Source organism: Loxodonta africana, chromosome 20 (assembly GCF_030014295.1).
Source record: "Loxodonta africana isolate mLoxAfr1 chromosome 20, mLoxAfr1.hap2, whole genome shotgun sequence".
NCBI lineage: Eukaryota > Metazoa > Chordata > Mammalia > Proboscidea > Elephantidae > Loxodonta > Loxodonta africana.
In genome coordinates, this window is record NC_087361.1 from 71,988,961 (window position 1) to 72,014,616 (window position 25,656).

A 25,656-nucleotide genomic window follows, 5' to 3' on the forward strand; every position below is an offset into this window, starting at 1 on the left:
CACACACACACACACAGAAGTCAATCTTATAAGATTCTGAAAACCCTGTCACCTACTTTATTTCTGGAGAAGGGTACAGGGAGAAGAGAAAGTATTCAATTGGATTTGAGGGGCAGCTAAACTGGAAGCAACAGCAGCAACAATTTTAGGCCTCTCAGGTTCCTCTGATCCGTAAGGGAATGCTGCCACTTCCCTGTTTAGAGAGTCAAGAATTTAATTTTCCCCTAAAGCAAGACCATCCATTTTCACTGGGATAAAAGAATAAAGAACAACAAACTCAATAGCACCAAATGGGATTTTAACGCAAAAAATAGGGCCAGGTTTCTCCTCTCAAATGCAAATTTTACATGAAGGTATGTTTATAAATCATTTTCCTCTTGACTCAACCCCTCTCCCTCCCCTAACAGAGCGTGCCACTAACCAGATATACAATCCAGCTGCCAAAGTGGAATCTGCTTTCTAATGGTCTGGCCTAGCCCAGGGCAGGCCCCAGGGAGCTGTAACTAGGCTCTCAGGGAGAACGGATACTGAGGGTGCCACCAGTCAAAGAGCCGAACGCTGTGCACTGGGTCAAGGATGACTTGCACACCCTGTTCACTGCGCAGTTTCCGACCACCGTGGACAGGAGAATCCTGGAACACCAATCTCACGCGATGGTGCCGCATGTCCGTGCTCACGTTGATAGTAAACTGAGAGGGAAAAGCAAATTAAACAACCTTGGTCTCCTATGGCTCACTCTGAAACAAGACATTCTAGACATCATTTACACTAGACAAAATTAATCTCTGGATTATAATACCAACACCTTTGAAAATATATAAAAATTTAATGTGGTTTTTATAAATTCTTCTCAGCGTCACGTATTTAAAGAAAGTCCCATAAAAGGTTGGATAAACTGAGATATATCCACATAGACTATCGTTAAAGGCAATTTTTAAAAATGGAGTTAGAGCTTTAAGAGATGACTTGAATGGATTTTGATTATTATTGAGCAAGTCGAACAAGATGCATGTAAGTATGTACAACCTGATTTCATTTTTTTGGGAAACTAAACCACGAAATCCCTAAATATGCAGGTCAATATACAGGTCTGTCTAGGATTGAGTATGGAGTGCAAGGAATATGTACATATATAACTAGGTTGTTAATGTGGCTTAACCTAGAAGAAGGGGACAGGGATCTACAATAAAAACTGCATGTATGACACCATCCCAGTTATGCATAATTATTTAAGAGGGTATATACATATATAACAGATACATTAGAGAACAGTACCCAAAAGGTTAACTGCACTTACAGGGTAGGGAGGTTTAAGTTACCTTTAGTATCTTTATATATTATTTAAATCCTTTGTAAGAAGTATGCATTATTTATTTTACCAGGAATAAAGTTTTTCATTGTGGAGAGGGAACCCTGTATATCACTGAACATACGCCTAAAATAGAGAAGACATATTACATGAACTCTTCAATTGCCAATCCGTTAAAATGTTTAAGAATCTGGAAAATATGCCAGAGACATACATGTTGTTTACTAATCTAATTCTTAGGTAAGCCTTGAATAGTTAGAGCATCACATAAGGGCCAAAGGTGGCCACCCTATATCTGAATATTCCATTTATGACACTATGTGCATGCCCCACGGTCCTGTCATACACTGCTCAGTATAAGCCTTGTCATCACCCCGAAAGGGACAATGTTTCTCATTCATTAACAATCACTAACGTGAAAATGCAAAAACATTCTCCTTCAGAAAAAACACTGCTATAGAGAAGGAAAGAAGGGTAAAATTTTCTCAGGTATCATTAACTTCTCCATAAATCTATCTGTTCATAATATACAAATCTGATATCAGACTTTTTTTATGATTCTTCAAAGATTTCTTCACTGCACAAAGCTAGGAACCCTGGTGGTGCAGCAGTTAAGCAATCAGCTGCTAACCACAAGGTCTGCAGTTCGAACCCACCAGCCGCTCTGAGAGAGAACAATGGGACAGTCTGCTTCCGTAAAAATTACAGCCGTGAAAACCCTATGGGGCAGTTCTACTCCGTACTATAGAGTTGGTATGAGTTGAAATTGACTCAATGGCAATGGGTTTCTTTTTTTTTTTTATTGATGTAAGAGTTGAGGCTGACACCCTGAGTCCCCACTTACCAGGGTAAATATCATTCCCATGACAATTGGAATAAAGATGAAATTGAGGGTGGTGACCTGCAGTAGGCAGCAGTCCTGGTCTGGGTTGGTGTGAACATCTTCGTATTGAATGGGTGGCTGCAACCTTCCCATACACTTGCTCTTTAACCTAGGGGGCTGAAGAGAACTGGGAATTAATCTAATGGCTTAAAGGAAATTTTTACGGCTCAAAAGCTCCACTAATGAAAATTCTATGGCTCAACTAAAGCTAGTGACTTTCACTTTTTTGTTATCATTTCCTCTCTCTATATATATTATCAGTTTTTATACAGAGATCAAAGAAAAGCTGCCATTTGCAAGAAGGGGAAACACATTCAGAAGAGTAGTTGTTACAAGATTCACAAACAGAAAGGTTCATGAATTTTGTTTTAAAAGGAAGCTATAGCCAACTTTCAATTATTGTGACATCTGTAATGAGGGATAGGAACTGCATGCTTAATTGAAAACCATGGATTTTAAAGATGCAATCTTTTCTCCAACCAGAACTAAAAGCAAGTAAAATTTCATTTTAATAAATACTACTTTAGTGCAGAGTCTGGTTAATAAACTGCAAGCTATTTCCACATCCTGGCCCATTGCCATTTTTTTACTTCCATCAAATAGGGTAAACTTTAAAAACAACCTCCATTATACTAAGATTAGACCTTACAAACCTATGGCAGTGGACTTATGCTTCATTTATATGGCATTCCCTGCCATCTGACAAGAAGTGGAAACTTAAAGCCTCTATCAGAGGCTCTCCAATGTTTGAAAGATTACAAATTCCTTGCTACTTGTCAGACTCCAAAGAACACCTGCTGCAGAACTGGTCACCTTAATTCCAGGCGCCATAAAACAAAGTCACAGGCTCCACTCAGCATTCACTTTCATGCAGAAATCCTGGTTCCTCCTTAGAGCCATACTTCACCGCTTAAGGCTGCTCCTCAGCCCGTTCCCAGAAAGGTCCTATCATGAATTTTCTACCAACATCTGATGGGTGTCACAGAGTGTGTGCATCTTATTAAAAGCCAATTATCAGACACAAAATTCTTCCCCAGGACCATGTTTTTGAAATAAATCAATAGAAAAGTATGATATACTTTAATTACAAACCTATCTGTAACTCACCTGCCATGAAGTGAGGGATAACTAACTGTATCTGTGATGTGTCTCATCAGTGAAATATTAAGTCGAGGGGGAAGAAACAAGGCTGCTGAGAATAAGCAGTAACGACAGGCAAAACAGTTTCTCAGTGTGGCCGAGATCTCAGGGACAGTCCCAGCCAAAGGCAGAGACAGGCATGGAACAGTATTTACCTTCCGATAAGAAAGCTCTTGGCGTGCCTCTCCTCATGGCTTCCCCAAATCCCCTCAGATGTGAAACCATTGAAATTGCTATTGTTTATATATTTACTCTGAACAATAAAAAAAAATTTAAGCCAATAACCTCAGTACACTGTTATCTTTTTTCCATTTTCCTCACTTTCCTATACACACTTTGGCGGCTAGTAAGCCGTTCAAAAGTAACACTGACACTCCACCCTTAATTAATTCAGTATGAATAGAGGCATATCAATATAAAAAAATCATTATCACACTTAAGAAAATTAATAATTTCCTATCATCTAATATCCACAGCATATTCAAATTTCCCTAATTGTCCCAAAAATGCTTTGTTTCCCGATCCAGGACCCAGTCTTTGCATTAGGTTGTTATGTCTCTGCAGTCTCTGTCAGTATAAAACAGTTCCTCCTTTTCCTTTCACAGCATTATTGGAGTTCTGATGTGCATTGTTTGATTTTAATAAGGCAATTTTGATGTCTAGTGAAATCAGAACAAGACACTACCTGAAAGACAAAGGGAAGATGTTTGTTTGTAAACAGTGATGCCTACCTAGCAAGGAGGCACAATTAAATTCTGGGACCCCGTAAGTCATGTATTCAAAGGGCTCAGACTCCAGCCTGAAACCGTTAAAACAGCCTCACCACCTATCTTTTGGAGAAGGATCATTTCATGGGTTTTTTCTCATCAATACATGAGCTCCTTTTAGGCATTAGCTTCATCTCATGTTGTGGGGCAACTGTGGAATGGCTACGAACATCCACTGTTCTGTCCCAGTACAATTCCCCCTATTATTCAGTATTCTTCCTAGTATTATTTCTCAGTGACATTACGTTCAAGAATATATGGCCTGTCTAAATATCACATCAATAACGCTGAGGGACTTAGCCCTCAAATCTATAAGGAGTATCAAACCAGGCCAATGACAAGATCGTAAAGAAACGTCTTAAGGCCCTGATTCTAAGTAGCTGCTGTCAAAACGAACCAACTACATCGGAGATGATTTTCATTAGCGTTAAGAGCCAAGATAAATGAAAGGAAACTGCCACCCACAGGTTGGTACGCAGTCTACTAGAATCCTTAGAAATCCTTAGAAACTGAACTTCACTAACCTCCCTTCTTTTTCTCATACCTGAAGTAGATGCTGCCATATCAGTGCACACTGAAACACAGCACAATTAGACCACATACCTGTTTTTTGAACTTGAAGTTGAATTCCCACATTGGTTCCTGTCTATTCCCAACAATCTTTCTGCACCAGAAAAGTAAGCACTGTAAGAAAACAAAAAAATAAAAAATAAAAGGGGGGGGGGAAGAAAAATAAAAATACACTATAAAGAGCAAAAAATAATCAGCAAAACCCTCTCTGCTGGACAGAACTACAGCCAGCCATAGCCCCAGTGCTGAGATTATACCCTGGCACAGATAGGACCCCAACTGCACACTGTGCAACATGAAAACAGACAATCCCAGGGCTGTTCAACCGAGAGAGAAAGGACCAGTGTAAGCCCCTCGGAGACTGTGGAGGTCAACCCCTACTGTTCTCATCTTTAAAGACGGAAATGTGGTCTTTGGAGACTGGGGCATTCTCTCTGATTTAGCAGGTCACTCCCCTACATTCCAAGATGCTAACGAGGCTATAAGCCAGGCAGAGTTGGCTGCCCCCTGAAGAGAAGCAAGTTGCTCAGGACTTTCTGGGAGCAGACAGCGATGTGCAAACTACAGACCTGGAATGAATTCAGTCTAAAGAAAGCCCCTCGATTACAATCAGGCTATAGCTAGGGTTAAGCACAAGAAGTGAAATACCTCCCAGGGGACAAGGGGTGGGTCGTCCGCCGTGCCAGCTGTCCTGCCCTTCAGACATGCCCTGTACGTCCTGCTGTTCCATCAAAAATAATGGGCTTGGCTTTAAGGGGCAAACACTTCCGCTGCCATCACAACGGCTCCAGTGTCCCACACAAGCTATGCTACTGAAAAGAGAAAGAGGGGGAATCAAATACGAAAAGCTGGAGTCCAGGAACGTGGGGTAACTTCCTTTAGGCATGCCAGCAACTCCCTGAATGCCATGCGATTGTGGGTATACAGGTGGCAAGGCCATGCATGGGGCACCTGCCACTGCAGGTCCCACACCCTCTTCAGAAGATCTCTAATAAAAGGTACAAAAAGCAGCAGCCAGGTGGCCTGGGTTGACTACTTGGGTTAAGATCTTAGTTTTCATTCCACCTTGGCTTTTCATAGTCTACTTTTAAAAATGGATATACAGTGATAAGGATATGAAGACGGGGGTATTTTAGAATTTAGGCAGTAACACTTGCATTGTGCACTGGAGCCGCTAGGATGTGTCAAGCATGAGGAGTTTGCTCAATGCTGCTCTGCTCCCAGCAACTGATTCACACCTGGTATGGTTCACTTATGAGCTGGAATTGACTTGACAGCAACGGGCTTGGTTTGGGTTTATGGCTAATTCATGGATGACCCCATCCTCACCATAGTTTGATATGTCAAATGTTTTGGGGGTAGAGGGACAGTAAGTGTGAAATGATCCACTGTCCACTCATATTACAAGCAGAAGCAGCTGCTGGATGAAATTCTACTCACCCAGCATTCTACTAAATCCATCGGCTAGCATGATATTAAATTGAGCTCAGCCACTCGCCCTGATCTCCTAAGTCTGCAACCCTGGGGGAGGGAGAGTGGGGCTTGATAAACTCCTACACTTGAGTTATGCTGATTCATCTTGAAATCCACAGTACCATAATCAATATGTAACAGCTTTTATATTCATACATACATATATTTTTTAATCAGGTAAAATACTATTACCCTCAAGCTAAACTTTTACTTCTTCCAAGACAGACTTGCTCATTCTTCTGGCAGTGCATGGTATATCCAATGTTCTTCGCCAACACTGTAATTCAAAGGCACCAATTCTTCTTCAGTCTTCCTTATCCATCGTCCAGCTGTCGCATGCATATGAGGCGACAGCAAGTACCGTGGTTTGGATCAGGCACACCTTAGTCCACAAAGTGACAGCTTTGCTTTTAAGCACTTGAAAAAGGTCTTTTGCAGCAGATTTGCCCAATGCAATACATTGTTTGACCTCTTGACTGCAGCTTCCATGGGCACTGATTATGAATCCAAGTGAAATGAAGTCCTTGACAACTTCAATCTTTTCTCCATTTATCACGATACTGCTTATCGGTCCTTTTGTGAGGATTTCTGTTTTCTTTATGTTAAGGTATAATCCATACTGAAGGCTGGGGTGTTTGATCTTCATCAGTAAGTGCTTCAAGTCCTCTTTCAGCAAGCAAGGTTGTGTCAACTGCATATTGCAAGGTGTTAATGCATCTTCCTTCTGTCCTGATGTCTCATTCTTCTCCATATAGTCCAGTTCTCAGATTATTTGCTCAGCATACAGACTGAATAAACGTGGTGAAAGGATAAACTCTGATCCACCCTTTTCATGATTTTCAAGCAAGCAGTGTCCCCGTGTTCTGTTAGAATGCCTGCCTCTTGATCTATGTACAGGTTCCTCATGAGCACAATTAAGTGTCCTGGAATTCCCATTCTTTGCAACGTTATCCATAATTTGTCATGATCCACACAGTCAAATGCCTTTGCACAGTCAATAAGATACAAGTAAACACCTTTCTGGTATTTTCTGCTTTCAGCCAAGATCCACCTGACATCAGCAATGATATCCCTCGCTCCATGTCCTCTTCTGAATCCGGCTTGAATTTCCAGCACTTCCCTATCGATGTACTGCTGCAACTGCTTTTGAATTATCTTCAGCAAAATTGTACTTGCGAGTGGTATTAGAGATATTGTTCGGTAATTTTCACATTCAGTTGGATCACCTTTCTTTGATATGGGCACAAATACAGATCTGTTCCAGTCGTTTGGCCATGCAGCTGTCTTCCACAAGAATACTGAATATACCATGGACTGCCAGAAGAACAAATCTGTCTTGGAAGAAGTACAGCCAGAATGCTCCTTAGAAGCGAAGATGGTAACACTTCATATCTCATGTACTTCTGACATGCTATCTGGAGGGACCAGTCCCTGGAGAAGGACTTCATGCCTGGTAGAGGGTCAGCGAAAGAGAGGAAGACTCTCAACGAGATGGAATGATGCAGTGGCTGGACTGATGGGCTGAAGCATAGCAATGATTGTAAGGATGGCACAGGACCAGGCAGTGTTTCCTTCTGTTGTACATGGGGTCACTATGAGTCAACCAACTCAACAGCACCCAACAACAACAACACAGCTAAACTATACCCATTATCGCTGCGCTGATTCTGGTGCATGGCGACCCCACGTTACAGAATAGAACTGCTCCATAGGGCTTTCTTGGCTGCAATCTTTATGGAAGCAGATCGCTAAGAGTTTCTTCCGCGGTGCCACTCAGTGGGTTCGAACTGCCAACCTTCAAGTTAGTAGCTGAGCTTAAACCATTTAAACCACTCAGGGACCTACAGCTAAACTAGGGGAGAATAATCATTATACAACTTCCATTAGCATAAAAAAAATAGGACATGCTATTTTTTATAGAACATCAGATTTTGGAGAGGAATAGAGTAATAAAAATTACCTCCAAACTCAAAAGATAAAAAACTTAGACAATAGCATTAGCTGAATGAAAAAAAGGCCAAGCCATCAACTCACATTAATAATATCTACTATATACTACTAGCCTGGCAAAGGTAATCACTCGAGAGCTCATGGGGACGGACCAAAGGCTAATAGGCCTATTTACAAATCAGAAGAATGCCAGAAATGAATACAACGTATGAATATAAAATATGGGGAAATCCTGAGATATAAAAAATAGCCTAAAACACAGGAAGGATTTTAGAGCTCTAAGATCTGTGAGTAAGAGTAACTTTTAGTCTGAGAAGACCTACACAGCCTACCAACAGTGGGTGCTCAGCAAATACTAAAGGAGCAAAGTCTAGACCAGGACACTCTTAAGGAGGTCAACAAGAAAAGGGCTCCCAGACATCAAGGTCACATTAGATAAAGAAAATAAGTGAGTTGTTCATGTTTGCATCATATTTGTATCATGATTTCAAGCACCTTTTAAAAATTATAGTTTACATCTACCATTTGAGTTGTGCTTTTCCTAGCCCAAACCATCAAAACCATCATCTCTAAAGTGGTCCAATGTACAATGCATGAAAATAAAGAAAAGACAGCGAGAATGTCTCGGAGAAGTGCGGCCTCTGAACCCTCAGAAGTTTGATTAGTCCTCTAGCAGCCTGTGACCTACAGCCCTCAGCATCAAGGAAGCTGGGGAACAAGCCATGAAAACAGACCCACCATACAAGAGTCCGTTAGTCAAACCCCAACACTAATTCTCACTTACTTTGGAATTCTTTAGTGTGCTAGGAGTACTTTCTGGAATGGCTGGATTCTTGGAGATTCGAGCAGCAAATGGCTCATACATGTGGTACAGAGATCGGATCACACACGCCCGGAGACAGCGCAGCTTCTCCATTGACTCTGGTCGCAGGCGAAAAGGCAGAGAGGCATCCAGCGTGTAGTGCCTAAAACATGACACATTACTTCTACCGATATGTGACCTGTCCCTCCTGCTCCTTCTCAGTCTCCTGGGGCTCCTGGTCCCTGTATGAACTTCTTTGCACTAGCCCATTGCCCAGTACTTAGCTTGTCCCCAGTGCTTACACACACACAAATCCCCACCTGCTTAACGTCTCAGCGACTTCTCCTGCATCTTCACTATGTAAAGCAAAACTCACATCTACCTCATAATCTTGTATTTTTCCATCCATTTCAAAACTTTAAACCCTCACTATTTCACTTGACAAAAGAGCAAGTCACTAAATTGGTAACAGTACAACATACTTTAGCTGCTCAAAAAGAACCTGTACTGTGGAAGAGCCACAAAGTTCTCCTGTCAGCTGTCTCAGCAAGCCTGCTACTCTCTGCTATCTGAACATCCCTTCCCACATCCTTACTGACAGTTTACAGCCTTCACTAGGCTTTCACAGCCAGCATCAAAAGCTAGCCCCTTACTAATCATACAACTCACTCTCTCCTCACTCCCACAAGTATACATATGGCAGCATAAGTATAAAATCTCTATGATACTTCCAAGATGACTAGAAAATCTGAGAAACAACTAATTCTGTTGGAAAAAGAAGCAGATAGGCATCTGTAGCTTCTAAAAATTCTGGCTAAGGTAAACCTCTGAAGAAAAGTCAAAGAAAGTTCTTTTTGGGACCTGAAGCCCACTACTTTTTACTGAAAGTGTATACGGGGAGTAGGGGTGGAGTAGGGCCACAACCGTAGGGAAGACAATTACCTGGATAAATTAATAATACCAAATTTGAATTAGAGAGGGACTCAAGGAATCCAATGCTAGGCTCATGCCCAGGCAAGGAGCAGAGAATGTGGAAAGGTCACCATCCAGGGAGTAGCTCCAAATCACAAACAGCAATGAAATACAGCTACACAGACAACACAGCGAGCTCTCTGTGGTCGCACCTTCGGTACAACCTGGTCCAAAAGGCAGCAGTGCAAGTCACAGTCCAGGCATTCTTACAAATCAGGGAAAAATTCACAATGTCCTCAGGACGGATGTAGGAGGCCAGTAAGAGCCAAATATCCATGGGATACTCTTCTCCTCCAGCCCTGTCCAGGTCTTCTGAAACAGAAAAAGAACCACAACCTTTGACTTTCTACTATACACAGATCTAAAGATCTCTAATAATTTCAGTTCTTCTAGGTGTTGCACAATAAAGAAAAGGGTTTCATACAGATCCAAGGAAGCCCCTCAAACTCATTATTTCCTGCTTATTCAAGTTACTAGAAACTTTGCCTCCATTGCCCAAGTGGATAGGTCTTGTTCTTAAATTTAAGGCCTTTATTTAATATCTATTTACATACTATTTAAAAGTTTTCAAAGTATTTTTGCACACGTTATATTGTTTAACATCAATAATTTTGCAAGGAGAATAAGGAAAATATTATTGTTCCCACTTTACTGGGAAAAAAAAAAAAAAAACAGAACCATGTCAATGTAAATAGAACCTGAGTTTTCTGACTCCAAATTCCAGCCCTGCGCTATAAATCCTGTCCTTGATTACCCTTGCAGTCCCCATTCCCCAAACATTTTCAATTCAGTCATTTAAAAACAAAATCGATTTTAGGATGGTAAAGAAACCTCTAAGTACAAACTAAATAAATAAGTTACGGTGTATTCTCATTACTCAATAACTGCCCTGACGGCGCAGTGGTTAAGAGCTACGGCTGCTAACCAAAAGGCTGGCAGTTTGAATCCACCAGCTGCTCCTTGGAAACCTTACGGGGCAGTTCTTCTCTGTCCTATAGGGTAGCTATTAGTTGGTATCTACTGGATGGCACTGGGTTTTTTTTGTTGTTGTTGTTATTAATGTGTTTCTTTTCTTTTAGTTCCTCAGTTCTGCCAGTTTGACCTAGGACCCTGACCACAGACATTTAGTCACTCCTTGACAATGTATCTCTACTTCCTCTTCCTTCAGACTTCATTAGTGTTAATTAACTATATATCTTGACCCTGAGGTCTACTATCCATCACAGGATACATAAAAACTCACACTCTGTGATACCAGAACCTGGGCTTTGCTGATTCCCTTACCTCGGAGCTAGTAACAGAAATATCCTAAAACCAGTTTTCTTCTTTCCTCAGCAAAAGAGCCCCTAAACCACCTTCCTAAAGCTTCCCTTGCTTTTCTAGCTACCTGCTTCCTTTAGCTCTATGACTCGATCAGGCTCTTGCGTTAGGTTCTTCGTAATAGAAGCCATATATCTAAAACAACATCCTCTTTTCTGGTTCCTATCCTTGTAATCTCCAGTAACCATCAAAGGCTCAGTCTACCATGTTTGGGCCCATTTTCTCCCATATTAGGTCTTCTATGGAAGAGAAGGCAAATGGCTATCAGAATTTCCTCCACTGAGACAAAGCAGAGCGCTATTAATATTTTTCTGTCTTTGGGGGCAAAATTCAGTAACTAGTGAAGAGCTGTCAGTGTTTAACAGAGACATAATTAGTAAGGTGTTTCAAAACAAGGGAAATGGAATCAGTAAAGGAAACCTTCATGGAGATAAGCCTTGAAGGACAGAAATGATTTTGATGGGCACAGGTTAAGAGGAAAAGCATTCCAAGGGAAGTAATGGCTAACATGAAGCCAAAGTGCTTAGAAAAATAAAACACACGTAAAAGCAACAAAGGGACAAGTCTGACATGATTTTGAAACTAAGAAATTATTGTTAGCTTAGTTACAAGCGATAATCGTTTTTGTTTTTAAGAATATTTACTTTTTGGCAATAACTACTAAAATATTTAGAGATAATAGAACAGGTTATCTAGAAATTGTTTCAAAACAATCTACTATGTGTGGGGGGGAGGGGCAGCGAATAGTTGAAACAAAATGACCGCGAGTTGGTGACTGTGGAATCTGGGTAATAGGTACACAGGACTTCGTTATATTATTCTTACTTCTTTTGTATATGTCTCATTAAAAAGAAACTAAAAGAAGAGGAAAAAAAAGAGACCAATCTTATTAGAATGAGCTAGTCTAATGGGGAGAAAGTGGTGCGAGGAAATAAAAGATGAATCATGGTTAAGACTCTGTAAGTCATAAATCATATATCTGATAAGGAAAGGGTATCTTGAAGGTATAAAGAATTTTTACAACTCAATAATAAAAAGACAAGCAATCCAATGTAAAAATGGGCAAAGAATTTGAACAGACTTTTCTCCAAAGAAGATATACGAATGGCCGATAAGCACATGAAACGATGCTCAACATCACTAGCCATGAGGGAAACGCAAATCAAAATCACAATGAGATACAACTTTACATCCATGATCATGGTTATAATAAAGAAAGTCAGACAACAAGTGTTGGTGCAGATATTGGGAAATTGGAACCTCCATATGTTACTGATGGGAATGTAAAATGGGCACTTAGGAAAACAGTATACAAATATTCAAAGCACCATTATTCTTAATAGCCAAAAAATGTTAATCGGTTAATGAATAGATAAATAAAATGTGGTATTATCCATACAACTGAATATTATTTAGCAATAAAAATGAATGAAGTAATGACACAGGCTACAATATGAATGAACCTCAAAAATACACTAAGTAAAAGAAGCCAGACACAAAAGGACACATATTTTATCTCATTTACATGAAATACCCAGAAGAGGCAAATCTACAGAGACAGAACATAGATCTGAGGCTGCCTAGGGCTGGGGGTGGTGGAGGAAGGGAATAAGGTGTGATGCTAACACTATGGAGTTTCTTTATGGGGTGATAAAAATGTTCTAAGCTTAGATCATATTGATGGCTGTACAACTCTGTGAACATACTAAAGCCACTAAACTGTACACTTCAATGGAGTGAATTTTATCTCAATAAAGACTCTGCTTCTAAAAAGTTTGTAAGTCTTGTGGAATGTGTTAAAAAAAAAAAAAGGATAAATCCCTAACAGAATGGCTGTGGTGACTAGATGACTAAGCAACAAAGAAGTAGAGAATGTCAATATTAATTTTGGAGTCCTGAAGAGTGATATCACTGACAATAACAGGTATAATTACAAAGGAATGCCAGTTCATTAATTTGTTATCTTGATATATTTTAACAAATACAAATATCTGTTATCTTTTTCTCAAGTAGAAAGTGTTGGCAGATCTGAGACCAAAAATACAACTATCAGTCATTACTTATCAGCCTCTCCCTAAGCCTAGCTGATCATCAGAACTGTCAGCAGTGCTTCAGGAACAGCTATTCTGGGCTTCACCCCAAAAGCTCCTCATCACTGCCTGGGGTATAACCTGGAATCTGAATGACAACTTAGCACATGATATATGGTTAGTTTTTCTTTGTTTCAATTACGTAAGTTTTACCTTCACTAAGATCGAAACATCACACACTTTTCTATTTCCCACATAAGGGCATAAAGCAGACGTAAAGTAAATAACTGCAAAGAACTTAAAATCTCATAATAGCTAACTTTATCTGGTTATCATACAACCCACATGTTTGGGAAAACATTTATTCTCACATTTCTGCTCCCTTACACATTCAGAATCCAGAAATCTAATGATTTTCTGTTTTCATGCTGCCTTATGGGTTTTCTCCTAAACGAATGGCTACCACAACCAAGTTCACAGCTCCAGAAATCTACTGACTCTTACCAATCTCCTTCCTTCTAAAATTCAGACAAAAATAAAAAACACTGATGAATTATACCTGTCTCACTACCAAGATCCTATCTGACAGTAAGGTTTTTCCCCAAACTTAGGTTCTCTACTGGTGTTACCTTTTGTACTTCCCCTTGTGCTACTGAGAAGTGACAGCTGCTCAGTTTATCACCACAGACATGGCTGAGAAGCTGAAAGAGAACAGCCCTATACCTCTGTGCCGCTTGCTTTTCTTTTTTCTAGAGACGGTTCTCTCATAAATGCTCTCCTCTTGGGCATCCATCTCATCACTGCTATCGATGATGTCACAGGGCTCACCAACCCCAGAGAGAGCTTCCTCTGCAGGAACCTGGGAGGCTTCCAAGCCACAAAGAGATTTTACTAGAAGAAAATAAGGGAGAATGAGATGGCATTACCCAGAAATACACACAGCTTAGCTAAGATATCAGCATCCATCAGGGAAAGCAATGAGGTGGGAGGCGGGGGAGGTGTGATCAAGTCTGGTGGAGAAAGCGGAGACCTATCACCAAGGATAAAGACAGGAAAAAAAAAATTCAGCATTTTAAATACAGAAAACTGAAATCGAATGGGCAAATTGCCTCCAAAGTTGCAGAAACTGACTCCTTAAAAGTGCCTACTTCAAACCTGAAGAAAATCCATCGTTCTTCCATTATAACCCCAGCAGGATTGAAAAGAAAAGGTGAATTCTATTCTCACTTACATCAATTCTGAGGAGCAGTGTTTGAAACACAGGAACTGAATCCGATCTACCCTGGCCCTGGGCTAGAGGTGAAAGGTTCACAAAAACACAAGTCTCAGGGGCACATGAGTAAAAAGCTTGAAAGCAAGAGAAGCACCGGAAAAGAAAATCCTAAGGTTGTTACACAGGAAGCAAACTCCAGAGTAAGTGGAGAACATGTTAACTACTGGAAAGAGATTAATAACCTGGAAAAAGAGGAAAACGGGGGCAGAAATAAATTCTTGCTACAGGAAGTGCCACCCTTGGCTAATCCCTCGACTGAATACGTGCGTAAACACTGAGAGCAAACGCGTTTACGGAAAGACGCCCAAAGGACTGCAAGAAAAGCAAAGAGTCAGAATCCCGGGAAAATAAAACACCTAGTTCTGTGTTCAGGGCCTGACTCTGAGACCCTTGCCGAGCGCCTACCTTCCTGCTGAACAGCATTGGCGACGGCTTTCTTGACCCGTCCAGACTTCACGACGGCCGGATCCGAGTTGGCAAAATCCGCCACGGTCACTGAAACAGAGCAGCAGCCCTCAAAGAGGAGGCCCTTTCTCTTCAGTGCCTCCCCGCCACGACCCCCGCCTCGCTTCAGGTCCCGGCCCGGGACGCCCTCCCATCCTGGGCACCCCGGCGCGGTCCAGCGCCCTCCCTGCCGGGGCCCCTCGTCTTTCAGCGCCCCCGCCCCCTCTCCCACCTCGACCGGAGCAGGCGTCGTGAGCCCGAAACTTGAGTCGCTTCCCTCTCTTAGGCATGGCGACCGTGTCAGAGCGAGGCCGGCCTAACGGGCCGAGACCCCGGGCCATGTCTCAGGCCGGAGAGCCGGCCCCGGGAACCGCAGGCCAGCCCCGCCCCGCTCCGCGGCCATCACACACCGGGCCAGCTGCTCTCGCGAGGACTCAGGCCCGGGCTAAGAATCCCGTTGCCGGTCGACCCCTCTCTCCGGAAACCAATCACCGCCTGAATTGGCGATGACGTCATCATATGGCACCCGAGGCCAAACTGGGTCTGGGTTCCAGGAGTGTGGAGAGATGTTCTACTGAGTGGTGTCGCTTTTGGTGATATCTCTTGTTCAGACCCAGAACCCACACCTGCGTTGATTAGAAATGAGAGTTTTCATCCACGTCTCCCCCACTCTTCCTGCTACCGTCTCTGTCCACACTCCGGTCCACGTAAGCACCCAGAGGCACATGCATTGTCATCTTCGTGCCTGCCCACTGTGTCCTAGGCCCCGTGCAGGGCGCTAAGGATGCAGCGCTGATCCTGACATTCCTGCCTTGAGGGTCTCACAGTTTAATGGGAGAGGCAGACTAGTAAACGCACATATTCAATATAGTTTGATAACTGTTTTAGAAACGGGAAAAGCTACCTCTGTCTTGATTGGGAGAATAAAAAGGTTTTGCAAAGGAGATGGCATTTCAATCGGTGATGAGAAAAAATGTGCTAGCTTGGAAAGTGGAAAGTTAGTTTAGGACCGTAAAGTGACTTTTATGTTGGACCTTAAACTGGAGGGTAAAGGAAGAGGAGCTATGGTGAGGGATGTTGTAGGTATCGTGGATCAGATAAAGTTGGGGGGGGAAAAAAGGAGCCAAGTTGTAAAAGGCCAAAAATGACAAACTACACAGTTTGGACCTTGCCCCATAAGCACTGGGGAGCCACTGAATCTTCTTGAGGCATAGAGACACCATTTTTTGAGAGAGCAATAAGGAAGGAAAAAATTGTAGACAGGAGATGAAGCAACTAGGAAGCTGTTGAGCAATAGTCCGGGGATTGGCTGATACAGGTGGTGGGAGTGACTACAAAAAAGATGGAACAAATATACTAAAAACATGAAGAATAATCATCAAAATTTGGTAATCGGAAAGGAGAGACAAAGGACAGGAAAGAGTCAAGAAGATTCTGAAGTTCCCAGCCAGGAAAGTCAGGTAGGGTAGATACATAGTCAACTTGGAAATGTTTGAAAAGTTAGAGATGACTGATTGAAGGTTAGGAAAGTTACTTGGTCTGGGTGTTGCTTAAACTGTGAGAGTAAATGAGATCTCCAAGTCAATTACACATATTTAGTGATTTTTTACTGAGCACCTTATTGAATACAAAGGATTAAGCTGCTAGACAAGCTTTCCCACCCACATTTGGAGAGGGAAAAGTGGAAAAGAAAGGCAAATCTATGGAAGAGCCAAAGAAGCAACAGACTGTATAGGTTATCTCTTGCTGTATAACAAAATTGCCCCAAAATTTAGCAGCTGCAAATAGCTTGTTATTGCATAGTTTCTGTGGGTCAAGAATTCAGGAGAGGCTTCTCTGAAAGGTTTTGGCTCAAGATCCCTCATAAGGCTGAAATCATAGTTGGCTGAGGGTTTAGTCTTCTCAAGGCTTGGCTGGAGAAGGACCTACTTCCAAATTCGAGTAGCTGTGAGCAGACTGCAATTCTTCAGTGACTTTTGGCCAGAGACATCAGACCGTGACTATGTCGGTCCCTCCATAGGCTGCCTGAGTGTTCTCAGGAGATGGCGGCTGGTTTTCCCCAGAACAAGCTATCAAGAGAATGAGGAAGCGACACCCAAGACAGAAGCCACAGTCATTTTATAATCTAATCTCAAAAGTAACATCCCATTACTTCTGCTGTTATCTACTTATTAGAAGCAAGACATGAAGTCCAGCCTACACCGAATGAAAGGAGATTACACAAGAGGTAAATGTGTGAGTAGCAGGAGGTGAGATCATTGATGGCCATCTTACAGGCTGCCTACCACATTGCCTAAAAAGTTGTGTGTGTGTGTGTGTGTGTGTGTGTGTGGGCGGGGGTGTCAAACATGCCACCAAAACCAGAGGAGAGATTCATGGATGAGCTGGTTAAGTGGCTCAGTCATTATACTGGTCAAAGAAACTAGGAAGGGTTACTGGTGAAGGTTTAATAGGGAGGTGGGGTAGAAACCATATTACAGTGGATTTAGGAGTACATAGAGGAGGTGAGGAAAAGAAAAAAACATTGTAGAGAAATTCCTTTCCAACGTAACATCAGAACACTTCCACAAGGATCTAGTATTTAGCCTTTTTATTCCACCATGAATCTATGAGCCTTCATTCTTATACAAGAGCTATAAATTCCTGAATTCTCAAAATGAGGGGAGGGGTTCTTCAAAGTTTTCAACCTACTACCATCCCCCAAACAAAATATTAGAGGGATCAGTGTATCCAAATACCATCTTTCTTTGGTTTGGATTGAGAGGGAAAAGTCACTGAGAGAGGGTTACAGAACTGTGAGGAGCAGGACCCTGGGCTAGTACCAGCAGTATGAGAAAAGTTATCTGGTGCCCTGAGTTATGTTCTCCTTAATCCTTCCAGCTTCCTTGCAGCTCCCAAGCAGTAATAACTGCTGGCTTGAGAAAGAAGTACTTAAACCCAGGCATCCAATCTGCTTGATCCATCAGAGAGTGCTTTCCTAAGATAGTTAGAAGGGAGCTCCTGTTTATAATCTAATTAGCTAGCACATAGAAGGTTATTGGGAACAAACCACTTTCAACTTATTAATATTATGTAACAGATTACCACCAGGGGTCATACTAATAGACTTTAATCAATTTGGAATTATAAATGAAGCTGAATGTAATTGATTATAATAGTGAACTATTCAAATTTATCTAAAATTACAACTTGAAACAAGGATATAATGGACTGCTAACCAAAAGAAAATTGCTTCAAATATATTTTCCATGTGTACATAATTCATATTTGTAGCAAAGTCCAAAATGCAGATGGTAAGCCCTGGGTCTTCTCATTGCACAATGCTCTCAATTAAAAATTCATGAGGACTGCATGCATGTAGATTTCTGCTCATGTGACACCCTATTGAAACACATAGGCTGTGAGGCTCTGAGGGAAATCTAAGGTACAAGGACATGTTATTGTTAGGTGCCATCCAGTCAATTCCGATTCACAGTGACCCTGTGCTACAGAACTGCTAATGGTAAATGGTAGTGGTCATGATTGCCTTTTAAGGCCCTTTCATGGCAAAACCTAGATGTGGCAAATCTAGATTGGTTACCAAATTTTTCTTTTCTTTTTTCCTTCAGTTGCCATCAACTCAATTCTGACTCATGGCAACCCCATGTGTTTCAGAGTAGAACTGTGCTTCATAGGGTTTTCAAGGCTGTGACCTTTCAGAAGCAGATTGTGAAGCCTTTCTTCCGAGATGCCTCTGGATGGATTCCAAGGTGCATTTGAACCATCAACCTTTTGGTTAACAGTTGAGCACTTATCCATTTATGCCACCCACTGGCTCTTAAATTTCCATAGCTTGTTAAATCATAAAGCCTGGGAACCATAGCTTTGGAGTCAGTGGAAAATTATTCCTTCTGATTCGAGGAAATACATGACAGTGGAGTTGCCTACCGGAGGCAGTATAGTAGAATAAAGCAGTGTAGAAAAGTAGTGAAGAATGGGTTCTGAAGCCAGACTTGCCTGGGTTCAAAACCTGGCTCTGCCACTTACTATCTGTGTGACCTTAGGTAAGTTATATAACCTCTCTGGGCCTCAGTTTCCTTGTCATAAGTTAAAGATAATATGGTTGTTGACGTAATTAATTAATCATTAAAAGTATTTAAAATAGCATCTGGACATAGTAAGCACTTGTCTTAGTTATCTAGTGCTGCCATAACAGAAGTAACACGAGTGAATGGCTTTAACAAATAGAAATTTATTTTCTCACAATCTAGTAGGTTTTTTTTTTTTTTTTTTAAGTAGGTTACAAGTCCAAATTCAGGGCACCAGCTCCAGGGGAAGGCTTTCTGTCCCTGTCAGCTCCGGAGGAAGGTCCTTGTCATCAATCTTCCTCTAGTCTAGGAACTCCTCAGCGCTGGAACCTCGGGTCCAAAGGACATGCTCTGCTCCTGATGCGACTTTCTTGGGGGCATGAGATCCCCAGTCTCTCTGCTCGCTTTTCTTTTTTATATCACAAAAGAGATTGGTTTAAAACACAATCTAATATTACAGATCGAGTTTACATAACTACTGCTAATCCATTGTCATCAACATTATAGAGAGAGGATTTACAACACATAGGGAAATCACATCAGATGACAGAATGGTGGACAATCATACAATACTGGAAATCATGACCTAGCCAAGTTGACATATTTTGGGGGGACACAGTTCAATCCATAACGACACTCGATAAACATCAACCATTATTATTGTGGTGGTGGTGATAGTTAACGTTGTGGTTACTATTGCTGTTATTTAAAGACATCCTAAGTGACTAATTCCTGTTTGCTTCTACTGCAGGAAGAGAGAAGACATGAGGGAGTCAGAAGGAAGATGGCCCATTCTACTTTATTAAAATGCTAAGCAAGTATATGATCTTTATTGAGTATTTAGAATCCAAACAGCAGATCCAGAACTCATACTTTATGTACGTGGCTTCAAACCGCTGTATAAAACCACTGTACACACTGGCCCTAAACTGAAGGAAATCATGCTAAAGCTTTGTCTTTGATTAGTTTTTTTTTTTAATTTTTAAATAATATTGTGTTTTCAGTGAAAGTTTACACAGCAAATTAGATTCCCATTTGACAATTTCTACGCAGATTGTTCAGTAACGTTAGTTATCTTTCACAGCGTGTCGACACTCTCTTTAATTGCATTCTGGTTATTCCTTTTTCAGCACTCTATTTTCTTGTCCCCATATCTTCGCATCTTTGCTTTGGAGTGATTATTGACCTTTTGCTCTAATATAGAGGATTTTTTAATGGAGTACCTTGCTCACATTTAATAACCTTTAATTTTGTATGCCAATCTGTTATTTCACTAAAAGGTGACCTCAGGATACTTTCGGTTTCAGGTTTAAAGTATCTTAGGGTGGTAATGTGTCTCAGGGAGTCCTCTAGTCGCAACTGGTCCAGTAAGTCTGGACTTTTTAAGAACCTGAGTTCTGTCCTACATTTTTCTCCCATTTTGTCAGGATCCATCTACTGTGGCCCTGATCAGAACTTGTTGGTAGTGGTAGCCAGGAACCATCTAGTTTTCTGGTCTCAGGGTAGATGAGGCCATGGTTCCTGTAGGCTTTTAGCCCTGTAGAATAGTTTCTTGTCTAAGATTTTGGTTTCCTTGTTTCTGTTTTGCTCCTGTTGAGTAGAGACCAATAGTTATATCTTAGATAGCTGCTCACAGGCTTTTAAGACTCTAAATGCTACCCACCTCACTAGAAATGAGAACATGAACTTTGTGATGCCAGTTGACTGAGTTGTCCCATGAGACTAAGGTCCTAAGCCTTCAAACCCAGAAAACTGTTCTTGCAAGGTGTTTGGTTATGTCTGAGAAGTATTTACAACTGGGTTCTCTCTATATATGCATGTATACACATATGTATGTATGTACACGTACATATAGATGCTTCTATCTGTGCATACATATGTACTCACATGTACGTCCCCATGCACATATATGCCTATACACCTACATATGTGACCATATGCTCGTTTTTTGGTTATTGTTGGTTTTGTTTCCAAATTATATATACCATATTCTTTAGCACAAACATCCTTTTCTCTTGTGGGCTTCTTAGTGGCATCACTTACTTTGGTCAAACCATGCTTGTTAGACCCACATTCTGTGTTACTTTTAACCATATCAAAAATAGCAAGTATCTACAATCTAGAGATTGATTCCCTCTTCCCTCCCACTCATCCCTGGTAACCACCAATGAACATTGGTCTCTATATGTATATCTGTTCTTGTCTTTTTATAAAAGTGGGATCGTACAATATTTGTCCTTATGTGACTGATTTATTTCACTCAGCATTATGTCCTCCACATCCATCCATGTTATGTTTCATGGACTCATCATTGTTCTTTATGGTTGCATGGTATTGCCTTTGATTAATATTAATAGTCTCAGCCGGCCAGGAAGTACAGCATCCATGCTGCTTGGATTTGACCCACCCACATAGGAGATTGGGGGTCAGGATGTACGGGAAAGCAGCTTCACGAAGTTCCCAGCAGGAGATAGAGGCACCCAGTAACGAGCAATATATGCTTTCCTAACCTCTACCCTTCTCCCCTCCACCTTGGCCTCGTTGCTTCCCGCCGGCCTCAGCCTCTTGGCTGGGAGACAACTGCTTTGGCCCCGGGCTGCTTGGATTCGCCCCACCCACACTGGCCAGCTCCCTGAGCTGATGTTTATTCTTTCCGTTTCTTTTGGTTTCTTCTCTGCCTTCCACCACCTCCTCCTCTTTTCTCTCGATCACCTGGCCCCGTGTATCATCTTTGCTTCTTCTTGAAATGCTATGAATGAAGCCCAGCTCAACTGGGAAGCCACTCCCCTGGCCCATGATGCCACGCTGGTGGGATCCCTGAGGCTTTTTTTTTTTTTTTTGCTTGTTTTGTTTTGCTTTGTTCAGTTTTGTTTTCTTTTTCTTTTCGGGGCTTAGGAGCCCCTTCGAGCTGGGCTGCACTGCTCAGCTTAGGAGCCAGTCCCCCAATCTGCGCAGCCACATAGGTGGAATCCCTGGGGGCATTTCTTTTTTTCGTTATGTCTTTCTTTTTTCTCTTTCTCTTTTTCCCTTTCTGTTTTTCTTTGTTTCTCAATTCTCATCTCTCTATACTTACCTTCTTTTCCTGTCTCCTGAATACCTGGTGCTGTGTGACATCTGTACCCCCTCTAGCCAGGCTATACTGCACAGCCTGGGAGCCACTTCCCTGGTCTTTGAAGCCACACCAATGGGACCCCTGGGGACTTTTCCTTTCCAAATTTTTTCTAGTTTTTTTCCCCCTTTTTGTCTTTTTTTTTGCTTTTCCCCATTTCTTGCTTTCATCTCTCCACTCCAATGGCAAGCTCCCTTAGCATTTTTTTTCCTTTGTTTGTTTTTAGCTCCTGTTTCTCTTTCCCCTTTCTCCTCTTTTCCATACCTGTATTAGCTTCACACATCACAACCTTCCTCCTCTTTCCTGCCTACCTGTACTGTGCGCTGAACATCACACCCCTGAGCAGCACAGGCACAGCATACAAGAACCTGCCCGATATTGATTCCTGGCCCGCCCTGTCAGTCCTAGTATGTGCCATAAACAAGCCATTCCAGCCCCTCCCCCTCAGTTGGACATGCCCTTCTGCACCACAGCTAAGTGACTGGCCCTGCCCATTGGACAAGGAGGTGAGAAGTATCGTGAGTACAGATGAGCAAACAACAAAGAATGCACAGCCCACCTGCTCAGACATAACCAAATAAAACAAAAAAGCAGGGTGAAACAAATCTACAATCAGGAAACAAAGAAAATAACTACTGAATGTCCCGAAGACAGCAGACAATATCAAAACATATAAAAAAACAAGACAGGATGGTTCCAGTAAAAATAGGAGTCCAAGATAAAACACCAGATGCCTTTCCAGTAGAAGAAAAGGCACTGGTACTACCTGACAGAGAATTCAAATCTCTAATATTCAGAGCTGCTGAAGAGTTAAAGCAAAAAGCAGACAAAAATGAGGAAAAAGTCAACAAATTTATGGAAAAGGCAGGCAAATTCATGGAAAATACAGACAAAAAATGGAAGAATTTGGGAAAATAATACAGGAACAAAATGTCAAATTCACAACTAGAAATCATACAGACACAACAATTAAAAACCCAAAAGATAAACAACAAGATTTCAGAAATGGACAGTGTCATAGAAGGGCTGAGGAGCAGGTTTGAAATGATGGAAGACAGGATCAGTGAACTTGAAGACAAACACTTGGATACAACTCTGTTTCAGGAAAAATCAGAAAAAAAGAGTGAAGAAAAATGAAGAAACCCTGAGAATTATGTGGGATACAATCAGAAGCAAAAATTTGTGACTGATCAGAGTTCCAGAACAGGGGGAGAAAATGGAAAACACAGAGGATCATTGAAGACTTGCTGACAAAAACTTTCCTGATACCATGAATGTGGAACAGCTGACCATCCAAGAAGCTCAACAAAACCCATATAGGATAGAATCCAAAAGAAAAACACCAAGGCATATCATAATCACACTGACTAAAACCAAAGACGAAAAAATCCTGTGAGCAGCTTGAGAAAAACAAAAAGTTACATACAGAGGAGAAATAATAAGACTAAGCTCTGATTATTTGGCAGAACCCATGCAAGCAAAAAGACAATGGGATGACATATATAAAACCTTGAAAGAAAAAAATCACCAACCAAGAATAATATGTCCTGCAAAACTTTTGTTCAAATATGAGGGTGAAATTAGGATATTTCCAGAAAAACAGAAATTAAGGGAATGTGTAAAAACCAAGCCAAACTTACAGGAATTATTAAAGGGAGTCCTTTGATTTGAGAACAAACAACATCAGACCACAGCCTGAATCTAGGTTGCAAGATTGTACCAGCCAGATAACCAGTATAGGAAATGAACTCTCAAGGACTATCCAAAACCAAAAGGGTTACAACAGGGAACCAGAGAGGTTAATCTGTAAACAATGACAAGTCAGAACAATAGAAGAGGGAATAAATGGTGTAGGTATAGAACTTTGTAATGGAGAGGAAGACAAGGCAATAAACGTAATAATAGACTGATTCAAACCTGGGAAGATAAGGATAAATTTCAACGTAGCCACAAAAAAAGTTAACAAACCTACTCATTGAAATAAAGAAGAAAAACGTAAAGTCTCAAAAAAGACAAAATATACAAAAACAAAAGAAACGAGAAAGAAATCCACAAACAAAGGAGGGTAAGAGGACCAAAGAAAACATTAGCATCACAAAATGACAGCAATAAACTCACACCTATCAATAATTACACTCAGTGTAAATGACCTAAACACACCCATAAAGAGACATGGAGCGACAGAGTGGATAAAAAACAAGATCCATTAATATGCTGTCTACAAGAGACACTTTAGAAACAGACATAAATTTATTAAAAGTCAAAGGATGAAAAAAATATATCAAGCAAATAACTACCAAAAAAGAGTAGGAGTGGCAATACTAATCTCAGATAAAATAGAGGTTAAAACAAAATCCACCATAAAACACAAAGAAGGGCACTATATAATGATTAAAGGGATGATCCATCGTGAAGACTTAGCCGTAATAAACATCTACGGACCCAATGACAGGGCTCCAACACACATAAACTCTAACCGCACCAATAAGAGAAATCGACAGTTCCACAATAATAGTAGGAAACTTCAACACACCACTCTCAGTAAAGGACAGAACATCTAGAAAGAAACTCAGCAAAGATACAGAAGAGCTAAAGCACAATCAACCAATTTGACCTCATAGATGCATATAGAACATTCCACCTAATAGCTGCAAGCTACACATTCTTTTCCAATGCACATGAAACATCCTCCAGAATAGACCACATCTTAGGCCACAGAGCAACCCTCAAAAAAATCCAAAACATTGAGATAATACTAAGTGTCCTCTCTGACCACAGCACCATCAAAGTAGAAATTAAGAACAGTGAAGAATAAAGAAAAAAAATCGATTACATGGAAACTGAATAACACCTTGCTTAAAAACCACTGGGTAATAGAAGAAATCAGAGACAGAATGAAAAAAAATTCATAGACTCAAATAAGAATGCAAACAAATCATACCAAAACCTTTGGGACACAGCAAAGGCAGTGTTCAGAGGTCAATTTATAGCAATAGATGCACACATCAAAAAAGAAGAAAGGGACAAAATCAAAACATCAGCTACACAACCAGAACAGCAAAATAAGCCAACAGCCACGAGAAGAAAGGAAATAATAAAGATCAGAGCAGAAATAAATGAAATAGAGTATAGAAAGGATGAACAAAACCAAAAGTTGATTTTTTGAAAGGATAAAATCGACAAAGCACTGACCAAATTGACAAAAGAAAAACAGAAGAGACACACAAATAACCCAAATAAGAAATGAAATGGGGGACATTACAACAGACCCAACTGAAATAAAAAGGATCATAACAGTATTATGAAAAATTATGCTCCAACAAATTTGAAAACCTAGAGGAAATGGACAAATTTCTAGAGACACACTACCTACCCAAACTAATGATGTTAAAACTCTGAACAGACGCATAAAAAGAGGTTGAAAAGGTAACTAAAAAAAAAAAAAAAAAACTCCCAACAAAAAAAACCCTGGCCCAAATAGCTTCACTGGAGAATTCCACCAAACATTCAGAGAAGAGCTTACACCAGTACTACTCAAACTATTTCA

At 41.0% G+C, this 25,656-nt stretch overlaps 1 protein-coding gene across 5 annotated transcripts; it reads right to left on the reverse strand.

Moving 5' to 3' along the window:
- Positions 1–26: 26 nt before the first annotated feature.
- Positions 27–15,353, reverse strand: TMEM183A (transmembrane protein 183A). Of its 5 annotated transcripts, none has more exons than XM_064273376.1 (8): positions 15,166–15,353; positions 14,895–14,984; positions 13,940–14,107; positions 10,019–10,175; positions 8,877–9,057; positions 4,703–4,783; positions 2,154–2,301; positions 27–689 (listed from the first exon to the last, which is right to left on the reverse strand). In XM_064273376.1, exons 1-8 carry the CDS (start codon positions 15,272–15,274, stop codon positions 595–597), a joined length of 1,029 nt encoding a protein of 342 aa, XP_064129446.1. In that variant the 5' UTR covers positions 15,275–15,353; the 3' UTR covers positions 27–594. The 5 variants fall into 5 exon arrangements, with proteins under 5 accessions (XP_064129446.1, XP_064129445.1, XP_064129443.1 ...); XM_064273375.1 differs by having other exon boundaries at positions 10,019–10,178; positions 15,166–15,352; XM_064273373.1 differs by having other exon boundaries at positions 2,154–2,309; positions 15,166–15,351.
- Positions 15,354–25,656: the final 10,303 nt, after the last annotated feature.